This window comes from Ictalurus punctatus, chromosome 3, assembly GCF_001660625.3.
Source record: "Ictalurus punctatus breed USDA103 chromosome 3, Coco_2.0, whole genome shotgun sequence".
In the NCBI taxonomy this organism is placed as follows: Eukaryota; Metazoa; Chordata; class Actinopteri; order Siluriformes; family Ictaluridae; genus Ictalurus; species Ictalurus punctatus.
Window position 1 is genome coordinate 21,542,043 of NC_030418.2, and position 15,734 is coordinate 21,557,776.

Below are 15,734 nucleotides of genomic sequence, written 5' to 3' on the forward strand. Positions count from 1 at the left end.
AATGTAAAGATATAAAACGATATATGAATATCTTTTGAAGAAGAAGCATTTATTTGTCACATATACATTACAGCACAGTTAAATTCTTTTCTTCATATATCTCAGCTTGTTTGGAAGTTGAGAGGTCAAAGCGCAAGGTCAGCCATGATACAGTGGTCCTGGAGCAGAGAGGGATAAGGGCGTTGCTCAAGGTATCAGCTTGGGGTTGCTGGGGCTTGAACCCCCGACCTTCTGATCAGTAACCCAGAGCCTTACCTACTGAGACACTACTACCAAAAGGGGTGACAGATTCTGGTTCTGCGAGGCATCTCATGATGCAGAAGAGTTACCTCAACAGACAGACCTGTATCCTTTCAGAAATTCTTCTTGTGTACATGCATGAGGACATGGGCGCCACTCCACATCAGTATTTTCCTTACTCATCAGTTTAAGGCTTTTGGAAGAAAGGTGTTTATGTAGACTTATCTTATGTCAAGGTGCACTGAAGCTGTTCTTGTGACTCATAGTGGCCCAACACCTTACTGTATTTGTTTTTCTTTTAATTTATCACCTGTCTATCTGTCACTACAACAGGGATTGTCCTTGACAAAATTTGTAGAATAGTGAATGAGAGCGCACAGAAAAATGCAGGGTCTACTACAATCAGCAGCTATTAGTAGAAGAGTGATTTCTATCCTCTGTAATGTATTAATATGAATTACACCACTTTCCATAACATTATGTTATGTTCTGACTTCACACATGACCACAGGCATTATGAAAATATAAGACTTTTATCGAATGGACTAATTTGTGTTATTGAAAGTTATTAACCATATATTCTATAAATGTTCTGCCTTTCTAAGCCATGTACTGTTTCTCCTTGATGTGTGCCCTAGAGCATCATGCTTTTTTCTATTCTCTGTCACAGTCAGATTGGATTCATACATATTCATTTAAGGGAATTAATTTCAATTAAGGGAAAATAATTTCGCCATTTTGTCACTTACTCAATGTTGGAGTTATGGATAAAAAAAATTCCCCTTTGCAATGTAAAATGATACACGCTGGGTGTTTAATCCTCCTGTACTTATTATGGAATATTTTCTTATTATTCTATTTCAGTTTACTCTCCTTAGAAGTGCTGACTGCATGTATAGTATCCTAGTTCTTCTTTCTCTAATCTCAGGAGAATTGGGCTGGGTGAAGAGAACACGTCATGCTGTCCTGTTACTCATTATTGTTACCAAAACAACTTACTCCAATTCATCCAGACACATCCCTAAATTAATTTTAAATGAATTTTAACTGAGCTTCTTCTTCCATTTTGTCTTCTTCTTCTAAATCTAAAATATTTATATGTAATCATTTTGCTAGAAAATCAATAGAAACTGGAAACTTTAGGAAAACTTTTTCAAGCAAATACACGGTGTCCCAAAAGTCTCCATACATGACTCCATCCAGACTATGTTTGCCAGAACCACGTCAGTTGTGTCTTCTGGATGTTTGTGGACATCTACTTCTTGGTTGGTCCACAATACTTCCAGTCTTTTTGAATTTGTTTGGCAACAGTGTTGTGTGTGATGTTTCCTGTTAAAGTCCATTGCAAGAATTCGAAAGTCCAGCTTACCAATTCAGCCATGAGAATTATTTCAATATGTCATTCTTTTGTCAAGGCGTTCTTAAAGGCTATCTGGGAGGGGGAAAAAATAAAAATAAAAAATAAATAAATAAATATGTATGTATGTATCTATATATATTTATTTACATATGTATAATACTATGCAAAAGTTTTATGCACATGCAAAGAAATGTTGTAGAGCAAGGATGCCTTCAAAATAATGAAATTAAAAGGTTTCTACATAAAAAAAATATACACTAAAGAACAGTAAACAGTAGTAAATGAAACAAAGTCAATATTTGGTGTGACAATTTAAAAAAAAAAAAAAATAAAAATAGTAGCCTCTGGTACAATTTGTGCAGTTTTATAAGGAAATTAGCTGGTAAGTTTTATTGAGCATCTTGCAAAACCAGCCATGGTTCTTCTGGAGACTTGCAGCAAAATCCAGAAGCTTTTATACTCGCAGTCGGTATTGTAGGTGGTACAGCTTTAACTGCAGTAGGAACTGCAGCCGGAACAGCTGCAGTAGGAACTACAGCTGGAACAGCGTCCGTGACTGTAGCTTGGTTGTTTTTAGCCATATCTACCACCTGATTGGCCTGTTCTGGAGACCTACATACAGAAAATACGATGAGATGATTTCATCCAAAGAGTGTCAATCTAACACAGTCACAGGCTGCATCCTTAACCACATTCAACTGTACTAAGTAGTAGGTCAAAATCGTACATTTGTGGTGAAAGCTACTTGTTAGCTAGCTGGTTAGAGTTTATAACTGCTACAAAAACTGCCCCAAAATGCATTTCACTATTCTAAATAATATAGCACCATAACACAGAAGCAGGATGCTGTTTTTAACACAGCCACAGGAAATGGTCAGATATATAAGTAGCAGGCTAATACTAACTCCTAAAAGGAATCTGTTTTGACACATTTTTTGTATACTAGCAGTTTGGGTTGTAGCCAGAGGCAGGGTTCAGTAATAGGCTGCTAAACCCTAATCTAGCAAGATAACACACCGATTAGTAGAGTAGGATATGATTTGTGAAACAGCCGTGGACATTTTGGGGCACACACTGTGTAACATAAGCAACAATGACATACAAACAGACAGATGTGACTCACTCTGCAGCTGGAAGTCCTGCATAGCCCTGTGTGTACTTGGATGAGGCTTGACTTGATGGATGCTTGTGCTATTGTCAGTGGAGTTCTGAGCCTGTAACACACAGTCATTTACACATTTATGTCACCTTCTTTCAGTTAGCTCCTCTATCGAGCTAGCAATAAACTTTTGTGGTAACTTTAGCTAGCTGGAGTAGCTTAAGAGAAGAATATTGGGTCTGTAGTTAGAAGCTGATGATACTGAAACTAAAGGCTTTATAATAATTTTAGTTTGTACCTGAGTAATAGCATCCATGATTTTGTCATAGGGGGTGCAGATTGATGGTGGTTTACTACAGGCTTTTGGGCAGCCTGTGTCCCCTGACTGGAGAGAGAAGCCTGTCTCTCCTCTTTACGTTGAATTGGACGGATGTGCAGCGCCCTTCTGTCGAGCATCCTTCCCTGCATCTCGCTCATGGCCTTTGTGGCTTCCTCCGGAGAGGAGAAGCGCACAAACCCAAACCCTCCAGTGTAGCCATTGGTCTTCATGACCTGTAGAAGACAGTGAGGATTAGGATAAACTGCTAATGTGGCTAATCATGAGGAAAACTGTGGACACAGGTTATTAGGAAATTAAAACATTTTAGGGATTATTTAATTGTCAGTTACCTTTGCGTGGATGATGGTTCCAAAAGGTGAGAACTCTTTATGTAGACGCTCGTCATCCACAGAGACATCCAGATTCCTCAGACACAGGTTCACACACTACAGAACAGGGGCCAAAGTCAACATCTACTCTGTGTGTGTGTGTGTGTGTGTGTGTGTGTGTGTGTGTGTGTGTGTGTGTGTGTGTGAGTGTGTGTACCTGCTCAAACTTGTGTTGAGGTTTAGGATGTCTCTCTTTCTTCTTCTGCTCTTGGCGCTCCTGGCGGGACTTGAAGTGTGTGATAAACCTATAACACAATTAAGACACTGCCATTAGAGCAGTGTCAGAACACAAAAGTTGACTTTATACCTAATTTAGTGACCTTTGAGCCTGTCAGTCCCAATAAAGGAGGTGTAGTCTTTTTTCTATCAAATTCTTTTGTTAAACTCTTTGCTCAATGCTGAATCACACTACATCACACTGCAACAGCACTATATTATTATTATTATTATTATTATTATTATTATTATTATTATTATGTAAACATTTTATTGAGACAGTTGTTGGATTTAATCTATATTTAGAACATTTAAGAATTTTCCTGTATTCAGATGTGTGATGTACGAGCAAATTATAACTATATAACAATATAATGTTTTCAACAACTATTAAATACATTTAGTTATACACATATAAAACCAAAATCAAAGGAAATGAATCAGGTGTGTACATTGTAGTGATTTCCACATGACTTACACGTAGTGGTCATTAAAGAGCATGGCATTCAGCCTCTTGATGGCAGCCTCGGCAGCCTCGGCACTCTCAAATTGCACATATCCGTATCCCTTGGACCCATTTTCATCGCACACCACCTTCAGGAGAGGCACATCCGTCAACAGACAGAACTTATGTCAAAGAGACCTAATTGAAGACTTTAGTTTTAGGAAGTTATTAATAACCACATAGCCCAGAGTTCAAACCTTGCATGAGAGGATGTTGCCGAAGGTGGAGAAGGTGTCGTAAAGGGCCATGCTGTCGATGGACTTCTCCAGGCCCTTGATAAAGATATTTCCCTTGTTGCTGTTTCTGAGGGATGAATCACTCTGGGACCACATGATGCGCATGGTCTGACCCAAAAGGATGTTGAAATTGAGCAGCTCCAAAGCGCGCTCAGCTGAGGGAACAAAGTGAATTACAGCTTTTTAACATCAAAGTTACAGAGGTCTATTACAAGAGTGCAGGATACACCAAACACTTCAGTATTCCATACACCTGACCTTATTATTTTACTAATAAATCTAAAAATAATAATACTAATAATGATGTACACTTGCTGGTTATATATCAATTATAAAGTTGTATTATTGTTCTTTAATCACTTTTCCATCAAAAGTGTTCATGAGACTGCACTTGCTGTGATTTTTCCTTCAAATCCTTTTTTTTTTCTTGGACTAAGTATTCACATCAGCTTACAGCTTAATTTCTCTTATAATTTCAGTTATGTAGAAACTATAAAGAGACCACTTTTTAACTAGAGGACACAACATAGTAGTATTATTTTAGATATCAAAGAAACATTCAAATGTACTTAATGCTAAAATGTTACTAGGCCAGCGTCTTTATACTGTATGTAGTCATTTTTACTTAGTGTCAGGTGGTCAGATAACAAAACAATATATGAAGTAGTGTAGGGTATACTGTTACAGTGTGTTAGAGATATTTGTATTACCATCGGCTCGATGCTGAAAGTTGATAAAAGCGTATTGGAGTGATGTGCCGTTGTTCAAGCAGAGGCGGAGATTACGAACTTGCCCGACAGAGCTGAATTTCTCCAGGAGCATGGACTCGGTCACATCGGGGTGAAGATCGCCAACATAGAGTGTAGTAGCCATTTGGAAACTAGAACTGATGATTTCACGTAGAAACTAAAAGAAAATTCCACTTTTCGTGACAGACAAAAGCAATAAACCCCACTGAACTGCAGACTGAATATTTCGTCCAACACGATTAGCCTACTTTCTTTCCAAAAGAGTTGATCAAGGTTTCTACAGATGGTTAACACTTCTTGTATTAACCCATAATCATGTGATAAAAAGTTACTGAAGCCTACTATTTTAATGACAAGTTTAAGTAAAATGTAAACTAACTATTACTTTCACCCCTGTAAATCTGAAATGTAAGAAAAGCATAGGCCTACAGCGCTTAAGCCTAGCAGTATGATGATAAGCTTATCATTTAACAATGAGCAGTCTCATTATTTGTTTGTGTCATAGGCTAGCAGTTTAAAAATGAAATCATTAAATTAGAAATCAATAAAATGTTGTAAGGATACTTACCACTGAACCCTGAAACACTGAAATGCTGATGGCTGCGCAAATATCCAAAGAGTGAGTTTCTACCAGAATGTTCCAGTTATAAGTTCAGTCACCATAGAGGTTGTCATTTGAACGCTGTGATATCACCACATTCTAGAATTTTTTAGACATTTGCCTTTTTGAAGGTAAACAGCTAGGTTGAATGTAAACAGCTAGCAACAACAACAACACCACCAAACCTCACACTCCAGATTTAAGGGATTCAAAAAGAAAAAAATTCCACAGACAAACAATATTAGTGTGTGGATATTTTTGTATGTCTTTAATCAAGTATGAACAAAAAACATTTTCAGTCCACTAGACCCTTGTTACAAAATCACACAGAGATTAATCTTAAACATAAACAAGACAACAACAACAACAACAACAATAATAATAAAATTAAAAAATAATAATGCAATGAAGGGCTCATCCTCATGCATAATGAAGTGTGTGTATCATCTGAAGCTTATTGCTGAGCGATCGCCTCCTCATTGGATTTACCCCTGGCACTATGTGGTTCCCTCTTTGACCCCCTAGAGTCAGTGGACATCAGTACTCTCTTACAAAACAGCATTTCTCCTTGCTTTAGCATCAGCAAAGCATTGTAGGTGATAGGGCTGTACGATTATGGCCAAAATGATAATCCTGATTATTTTGATCAATATTATTTTGATCAATAATAGATTATTTATCACGATTATTCATTGATTTTAGCGACAATATTTTTTATTGCACTTTCACATTTATTAAGTTTAATCATGCCACAATATAACACAAGTAGGCATGAGAAAACTTGAGCTTGTCATTTATGACAGAATTTAGGAACATAGTGTGAGCCATAACAAATTAATTTACCTTCTGATTTTCAGTTAATTTTACAGACTGTATGCAAAAAACAACTGTTAACCTGTTCCACATTGTAAACAAATACAATAAACCTCAATGTTCAGTCTTTGAATTCTGCTCCTCTTAAATATATTTAAAGCTACACTATTAGACATTTTCCACTGTCATGGTTCTGGGCTGGAGTCAGTTCTTGACCTGCTCTGTGTATATTGTGTATATATCTGAATAATCTCCTATAGGATATGATTGGGTGAGTTCATTTACCCGCCAGATGCAAAGTGCTTTAGTGTAATGGTGTCCATTAGGGACGCACCGATCAGGAGTTTTACAGCCAATATTGATCCAGATACCGATCTATTTTTGTTTAAACTTTAATCAGGAGGTCTGTCATAAACAGTTAAATGTAAGCTCTCTGCTCATGGTCACTGTTAATTGAATTAAAATAATAGCAATGATAAATACTGTTGGTTAATTTATAAATAAACAAGCATAATATATTTATTTTTAAATATCTTAAAAACAATAGAGAGTCCTAATTAAAAGTAGACTAACACAAACATGATCCATATTAGGAAAAAGGCTAATAGCCTTCTAAGGGAATAGCCTACTAAGCTTAATCTCAAATTGATATTAAATGCAACCCATAGTAAGTTAACATTATTATTAATTTAATCTGCACGAAGCCGCTGTGTCTACACGAGCAGGTGCAAGTTCAGGTCATTTTGCGGGATCAATAAAAGATGGCGGTTGTGAGATCGGGAAGTTGAAGCAGATGATGTACAGAGTTACTCTTTTCATCATAATAGCTTCTCTGCAGTATTTCCACACCTATTCGGTTGACTGAGGTGATGAAAAGCAGTATGAAAATAACTGTTGCGCAGTGTAGATGCATTTTGGACTTCCTGTAGTTTTTATTCCGATTGTATTCTACAACTCCGAAAAGGTCACTCGCACCGGTGCGAATAAATATTTATTCACAGTCGCACAAAATACTTTTCAGTCACAAATGCGAGTGAAATGGTCGCACTGTAGAACCCTGAGTTTATCTGCAAAGTTTTTTCCCATTCGGCGTGATGACGTTTAATGTCCCCGACAACCTCTGTAGTGCCATTTAGCATCATCATAATTTCTCCTAGCGCAAAGTGCTGGAGCTCGAAGCGAAGCTGGCAGCTCCAGCACTAAAATGCTAACACCGTTTTGGGGTTTTCGCACTACAAAATGACGTCATCCCTGCACCGCTCTATGGTGATAGGCTGTAAGTGTAGGAAGCACTTGATTTGATCTGCAGTGGAGTTTTAGCAGAGGACGAACTTTAAACGTTAATATCGCAGTCGATCATGTTCATTTAATCCTGGGCAGTCAAAATCGTAATCGCGATCGATATCCGATTAATTGTGCAGCCTTAGTGGGTGATCTCTATGCCATGTCTAATGCAAGTAATGTAAAGTTGTACCTTAATGTGGCCTATGTAAGGTTTTGAACATGAAGTACAGTTCACTGGTGTTTGATCGGCTGCCCACCTATCCTCTTCTGTTTGATTCGTAGAAGGCCAAAAGACTGCATGTACGGTGCCCTATGAAAGCTTTACGCTTGTACAGCACTGTGCAAAAGACTGAAACCACACTTTTCTTTCAATCAAATAGCCATTCAGTGTTTATTGTTAATTATTTGGTGGCAAACAACAATGATGGAAAAATGTACTGTACATTAATCTTATTTTCAGTCAAACAGTCATGCAGTACTTATTTATCCAGGTCAATATTAAAGTTCCATTTTAGAAATAAAAAGATTTCTTACTGGTTTTACTGTTGATGATATATATATATATTAGAGATGCATGATACTAAATTTCTCAGCCGATACCGATAGTTCTGCCTTTTATACCTTCTTTTAAATTAATAATAATTAATTCCATAATTCTGAAGATTAAAGTAAGATTTCTTAACTTATTGAATGTTATTAATTCATATTAACATTGACTGAATTCTAAAAAAAACTCCTGTTAGGCTTCACATTCACTCACCACAAACAAAAGCATTTCTACTTCATCACTGAACATCAAACTGGTAATATATAATATAAACCTTTTTTTTTTGGTGATATTAACTCATATTAATATTAACTGCATATGACACATACTACTCTAGAAATCTATTTTTCTGTGCAATTGTTACGTCAGGAGACGTATTATGCTGGTGTATTCTCTCTCTTTCTCTCCCTCCCCCTGTTTTGCTGTCACAGGTCGCGCCGCCCCAATTGGACATGCTGACGTGGTGCACAGGGATTGGAGAGGAGAAGATTGTGTGTCTTTTTAAAGGAAAGAAGGATGTTATGTCAGCAGGAATGCGGATGTATGGTGTGTTTGTGATTGTGTTGGTATGATTGAGCAGCGAATGTTTTCTTGGTGTTTGAGTGAAATCGCTGGCTTGTTGTATTGTGTACAAGTGAAAGAAGTAGTGGTAGGATATTGTGTTTTCCCATTCCTGTGACTTGTGTTGTGGCTGAGTGAACGCCTTATTTGTAAATATATCTTCTATTGTAAATATTTCTTCTTTAACTATCACGAAAGCTCTAGGGGTTGGGTGCCATTTATTTTTGGGTCTATCTTTTGTTCGCTGTTTTTGATTCAGGTAGAGAGTCAGATTAGACTCTGTATTTTCTTTTGAACTACCTTTTTTTTGTTAGGTTATTTAAATTGATACGGGGCAAGATAGCGACTGTTCTGTTTACTATTTTGGCCTTGTCCAGCCCTGAAGACATTTGCTTTTGGAGTGATTCTGTTTGTTTTGGATTATTTTTCTTTCTTTCTTGCAATCATTAAATTTGCATGGTATCGAAGACTTGAAAGACGCGTGTGTCAACCTAATTATTTCTGATTATGATTTTTCTTTATAATTTTTATGTTACACCTTGACCCTAGACAGGGGTCATATCAGCAATATATATCCTTTTTTGTAACTCATCTTCATTTAAATCTTTCAGTGGTGTACTGGCCCTTTAATTCAGCGCGGGCGAAAAAATTAGACTCGACGCCGCTTCACTGCTACTCATTTCCGGTGTAAAATTTTAGCGGTGCATAGTTTACAAACTGCAGTTTTGTCATCATTCCACACAAGAGACATTATCTTTACACACAGCATTAAACTGATGTGTTTTCCCGCCCTCTTTTGATTGACAGGATATAATCGGCCCTGATCATCGGATGTTTTTAAACCATCGGCCTATAGTGGGAAAAATAGCCTTTATCCGCCGATACCTCATCTCGGCCGATACATCGGTGCATCTCATATATACATATACATATATACACACACATACCTATATATATATATATATGGCATAAACTAGGCAGGGCAAGAATCGAGACAAGGAACAAGATCAAGGAACATGAAACAAACCGAGGAACAGGGTATAACTGCCTGGTACGGTGATAACAATACTACTTCGCAAAGAGTGAATGCCTAGAAAGTCCTTTTAAACTGTGGTGTGATTGTGTGTGAGATTGGATGCAGGTGAATGATTAGAATGAATGAGTTGCAGTCCATGGCAGCCATGTTTGTAGCCATAGTGCAGGATGGGAAATATGATCCCAGCAAACAATTCGACGTAGAATAGTCGGCGAAAAGTCGCAAAGATTACCGTCGATATGACGTATAATCAAGCCGCTTTAAAGCCGTAAAACGGAGACGCTTTTATACACATTTTATCGTCGAAACAAAGCCTCTAAATGTAACGGCTCTAAGCGGATCTTATACGGCGAAACGAAGCCTCTAAATGTAACGGCTCTAAGCGGATATTATACGGCGAAACGAAGCCTCTAAATGTAACGGCTCTAAGCGGATATTATACGGCGAAACGATCCCTCTAAATGTAACGGCTCTAAGCGGATATTCTACAGCGAACTGTTTGCTGGATCAGACTAGTATATTTACATAGATTTGAAGTCATTCATTACACAGGGAAATTTTCCCAAGAGCTAAGAATTAATACAATGGGTATATACATGTAATGTATGATACAGTCTGAACTAGGGATGCACCGATACCGATACCAGTACTCGGGTGTTGGCCCAATACTGTGCTCATGTACTCGTACTTGTAAAACTACCCCAATACAACCGCACCGATACCACTTTATGACAATGTGACATAGCCTAAGCTCTCGTCAGTTAAGCAGGTAGTCGGAAGATGAGCAATGTCAGCAATTTGGAGATATTTTAAGATATGTGATGATAAAAGTAGAGCAGACCACAAACTATGCTCTGCTAAACTGTCAAGAGGAGGGGTAAAAAATAGCTCATTTAACACAAGCAATTTGATTAAACATCTAAAGAACAAAAATAATGCCGAGTGCAAAGAGTTTGCTAATGCTAGCAGCGGGAAACAGCAACAACCAACTTTGCAGCAAACGCTGGAGAAGCGAGAGAAAATGCCCAGAGACAACCCACGGGCAGTAAAAATAACAGAAGCTCTTACCCAGTTCATTGCTCTTGATGACCAACCTCTGTCAGTTGTAGATAATACAGGATTTCGTCGTCTTCTTGGTGTACTTGAGCCGAAGTATGAGATTCCCAGCCGTCACCACATTACAGATACCGCATTACCAAAGCTGCATGACTTGGTGAAAAAGCACATCAGGAACCTGTTGCAGGACATTCCGGCCTTCAGCTTCACCACTGATATTTGGACTAGCAGTGTCAGCCCAATGCGTCTTATAAGTTTAACAGCACAGTGGATTGATGAGGATTTTACACCCCAGAGAGTCGTTTTACAAGCAACGCAGTTTAGGGGTTTGCACACTGGCCAAGCCATAGCAGGTGCATTTGATGACATGCTTCAGATGTAGGGCATTCCGAAAAGTTGTGTTCACGTTGTGTTGCGGCACAATGCCAACAACATGATCAAGGCTATGAGTGTTGCTGGACTACCTAGCTTGCCATGTGCCATTCACACCCTCCAGCTGGCTGTTAACGAGGGTGTTTTGGCTCAGAAAAGTGTTGCTGAGGCGGTGGCAGTCGGACGTAAAATAGTTGGACATTTTAAACATTCCGCCTTAGCCTACTCCCGGCTGGAAGACATTCAGATGCAGCTCAACATGCCTATAAGGACTCCAGCAAGACGTGCAGACCCGCTGGAATAGCACGTACTACATGGTACATTCTCTCATAGAGCAGAAGCGGGCTTTGGGAATATTTGGGTCTGAATATGAGCTCCCCAACAATCTCACCGCTCACCAGTGGACACTTCTAGAAAAGACTATCTGTTCTTGCTCCATTTGAGGAGTTAACCTGAAAAATGAGCTCCTCTGATGCTTTGGCATCAGATGTGATTCCTGCTGTGACCGTGCTTCAGAGACTTTTGACCAAAGAAACAGACGAGGACCATGGCATCAAAACAATGAAGGGGACCCTAGCTACAGCTGTCACGAGACGCTTCACTGACACGGAAAAAAAACCCACTTTACTGCATTGCAACTGTACTCGATCCGAGGTAAAGTGCGTGTGTGTTTACTGAGCATGTGAGAAAGAGAATGATGAAAACAAAACTGCCATGACTGACTATGACTGACCTAAAACTTTTCACTATTTAACTTTTACATAATCAAATTACTTTAGTGATTTAAAGGCAGTATACTCACATTCATTCTGACAAAGCTTGTCTGTTACCAGCTAAAATATAATTTTCTCTGATGTAGGTATAAAGATCGTTTTTTCTCAAACATCAACACTGCTACAGAGGCTAAAGAGATGGTGATGCAGGAGCTGCAGAAGGTGTCTGGAGGAGAGGCAGACAAGCATGAGGATCTGGGGGAACCACCTGCCAGAAAGCTATGCAAGGCCCAGGCCAGCAGCACTCTGGACAATGTGTTTGATGAGATAGCAGATGACCCTGGGGGTCTGTAAATAATAATTAGTGGAATTGACTTATTTTTTGTGGCTATATAAGTTATACCGTATAAAAGATTTCAAAAGAATTAAATTTATGACTAGGTTTTTGTGTGCCGCCTAGATTTTGACAATGGATGAGACCAACACCTCCTCCTCTACCAGTGGAACGAGGCTGATGTACATAACTGTATCCAGGAGGACTTGCTTCATTTAATGCTATGTACTCGTTTGGTTTAATCCAAGTTTCCGTTAAACACATTAAATTACATTCCTGATCAGTAATGATTTCGTTAACAATAAGAGCCTTAGACGAAAGAGATCTAATGTTTAATAGTCCTAGCTTCAGATTAAAGGTGCTGGATGTGCATTCAGTATGATCTAATTTTATGATAATTAGATTACTAAAACAAACATTCCGAAATTTTCTATGTATTTGTATAGCTCGGGGAACAGACACAGTCTCTATAGTATGTACTACAAGTGTTGAACTATTAACTGAACATTGCATATGATGAACGTTGTTATTGTAGGAAAATGTACTTACAGTAGGCAGTCACTTGGTGTGTAGCGCCTTGGAGATGTTGTCTGACAGCAGTTCCGCTCCGAGGCTGCTGGGGTGCAGGCCATCAGGATGAAACAAGCTAGGACGCTCCCAGAACAGATTCCAGCTATTAACAAACAGCAGATTCTGTTCATTACACCAAAAAACTAACCAGTCATTCAAAGCAAGAAGTCTACTGAACTTTTCAGCTCCACGTCTGTAAGTGGGAAGAGGTCCAGAGACGATGATCTTCGTGGTGGGTGATCTGCCTCGTGGGCGAAGCAGTTCCTGGTTGGGATGTCAAACAATGGAGGTGGAGAGGTCTTCTCCCGGCGTATGGCTCTGGCCTTTCGCTGCTGGTGCACCCAAGGTCCGTGGTGTGTCGGCGGTGTGACGAAGACCTCAGCTGGAAAAGTCTTGGGTGCACGGTCCCTGCACAGAGAAACACACGGCATAGAGGGGCTGGGAGTGGTAATACCACGCTGTGTGCTTACCCTGGATGTGTAGGCAGAAGCACAAGGGTGTTTCCAGCGCTGTTCTTCGCTCCAGCAGCTGGGCCTGCTTGATGAGTAGGTCACGGATCTGTTTCTCCACATCCTCCAGTTCCAGCAGCACCATGTGCAGCCCGAACGAGTCATCTGCACCAAAAAGCGGAGAAACAACTGACATATTTGCTTTAAATCAGCTCTTCACTTTATTGCTGTGTGCCTCAGTGTGTTAATTCTGAGGAGTATAATTCAGAAAAACTGTTTTTCATGTTTCCAGTACTACACACCTACCAAAAACACCTTTCAACAGTCTTTATGAGCTCTTGTTTGAATATTGACTGGAGCCTATCCCAGGGAGCATCGGGCGCAAGGCGGGGTACACTTGTTTTATCTAAAGTAGTATCAGTGATATTTGTAAACTTTGTAAAAGTAAAAAAATATATAATTTTAAAGTATAGAGATTAGAAGAATTGGCACCCTGTCCAGGGTGTACCCCGCCTTGCGCCCGATGCTCCCTGGGATAGGCTCCAGTCAATATTCAAACAAGAGCTCATAAAGACTGTTGAAAGTTGTTTTTGGTAGGTGTGTAGTACTGGAAACATGAAAAACAGTTTTTCTGAATTATACTCCTCAGAATTAACACACTGAGGCACACAGCAATAAAGTGAAGAGCTGATTTAATGTCTTTGGTAAGAAAACCTTCTCTGGTTCTCTTCTCTTTAAATGGTAAAAATGCTCATTCTGATGATAAGCAACTTCTTAACAAATCACATAAAACACTTCTCTCAGAAAGCGGCACTGAACCGCAGCAGTAACGCGCAAGCTCGTAGCCCTTGAGGTAAGACAGACATCACCATCTTGTGTAACTATCCGCCATCTTGTGTAACTAACCGAATGAACTTCAGCTAGCAGCAAGCTAGTGTTAATATGTTCACTGATAACTTTAAAAAGCATACAAAAAAATCAGCTATTTACAACTTCAGACAAAATGTTGTGATTTAAAGTCGAAATGTCCATTTTAAGCTCATGCTAGCTAAAATTCATGTTGTGCTAAACTAAACTAATCTATTCAGTATCATGTTAGCTATAAAGCTAACATTTTTGTGGAGAAATGGGTGTCCACAGGAAGAAGTAAACCTTGAGCCTCGAACTTTAACGTTAGATTTTACTCAAAAGAAGTATCTACGCTCTACATCACAGCTTAAATAATTTTAGATTTAATCTTAGGGCTAACCGCTAGTTAGCTGTCTTCTCTTTAAACTGTATAGCTAAAGCGCTGTTTAACGATTGAATTTAATTAAACTACATAACAGATTTATAACTATGTGTAAAGATAAGGAGAAAAAACATTACTTGCCTTGAGTTGGTGTCCAGCTGTGAACTACTGCTCAGATGAAGCTATGAGAGATAGAATGAACTCCGGCAGGAAAAGACGTTGTTTTCCCTGTGGGAGAGGGGCAACTCTCTCTCAGCTCCTCACCTATGGCTTCACATATTTATCTTTATTATTAAAGTTAATACCTAAATCTAATGCTGGTTTCGATACGATTTTTAAAATATGATATTATTATTATTATTATTTCTTGAGCTATTCTGAATTTTTCTGACACTTAGTGATAAGTTTCAGGCATGATCTCTGTGTCTCTATTATTACTCACATTCAAGCGCAACATCGACCACTATCAGATCAACTTACTTATTTATTTAACGCGATTTCGACCACATATTAGCGATTAAGGGATTACGACTTCAGAATCTTTTATTCAGGTATATAAAATAAACAACAGTTTTACACGTCATGGAAATGCCTAGAGTATAGTCTATTTAACAATCCATTCATATATAACATAAACATACCAGTTCAAGATATAGCCTATATGTACAATGAAATCCAACGTGGTTTAGGGACAATATCTGCGCATGAGCGTGCTTAGCTTCGTATGTTTTGGTTTCGTATGTGCAGTTTCAAATGCAAGAGATTTCGTATTCCCGTAAAAAATTAAATAAAAATAAATCTTAGTGAACAATGAACAATCACATCTAGATGTATTTCTTTGAAATTACACAACTTCATTAGTCAGGTTTTTTTTTTTGCATAATTTCAAAGTAATATAGCGTTTCAAGAATGCTAACATTGTTCAAGCTTATTTTCTACGTATATTCAACGTTGATGATTTTTTCGTCATGATCAAGCCTCTTTTCAACTAACTGTAGCTTTCATTTAAACAACAGGGGTTTGCTTGACTTCGTCGAAAGCGAGTTTGTGTTTG

The 15,734-nt window shown here is 38.6% G+C and overlaps 1 protein-coding gene and 1 non-coding gene across 3 annotated transcripts; both read right to left on the reverse strand.

Moving 5' to 3' along the window:
• Window positions 1-281: 281 nt before the first annotated feature.
• Window positions 282-436, reverse strand: LOC124627744 (U12 minor spliceosomal RNA). Its single transcript, XR_006982306.1, has one exon. It is a non-coding gene; the product is annotated as a U12 minor spliceosomal RNA (small nuclear RNA).
• A 1,288-nt stretch (window positions 437-1,724) lies between these two features.
• LOC108262829 (polyadenylate-binding protein 1) lies at window positions 1,725-15,474 on the reverse strand. 2 transcript variants are annotated; one of them, XM_053679747.1, is made up of 12 exons: window positions 15,322-15,474; window positions 14,822-14,908; window positions 13,179-13,614; window positions 12,980-13,103; window positions 5,075-5,250; window positions 4,326-4,519; window positions 4,102-4,217; window positions 3,565-3,652; window positions 3,369-3,464; window positions 2,998-3,251; window positions 2,724-2,814; window positions 1,725-2,212 (listed from the first exon to the last, which is right to left on the reverse strand). In XM_053679747.1, the coding sequence occupies exons 3-12, from the start codon at window positions 13,612-13,614 to the stop codon at window positions 2,174-2,176; spliced, it is 1,614 nt and encodes a 537-aa protein (XP_053535722.1). In that variant the 5' UTR covers window positions 14,822-14,908; window positions 15,322-15,474; the 3' UTR covers window positions 1,725-2,173. The 2 variants fall into 2 exon arrangements, with proteins under 2 accessions (XP_053535722.1, XP_017318671.2); XM_017463182.3 differs by lacking the exon at window positions 15,322-15,474 and having other exon boundaries at window positions 14,822-15,118.
• Window positions 15,475-15,734: the final 260 nt, after the last annotated feature.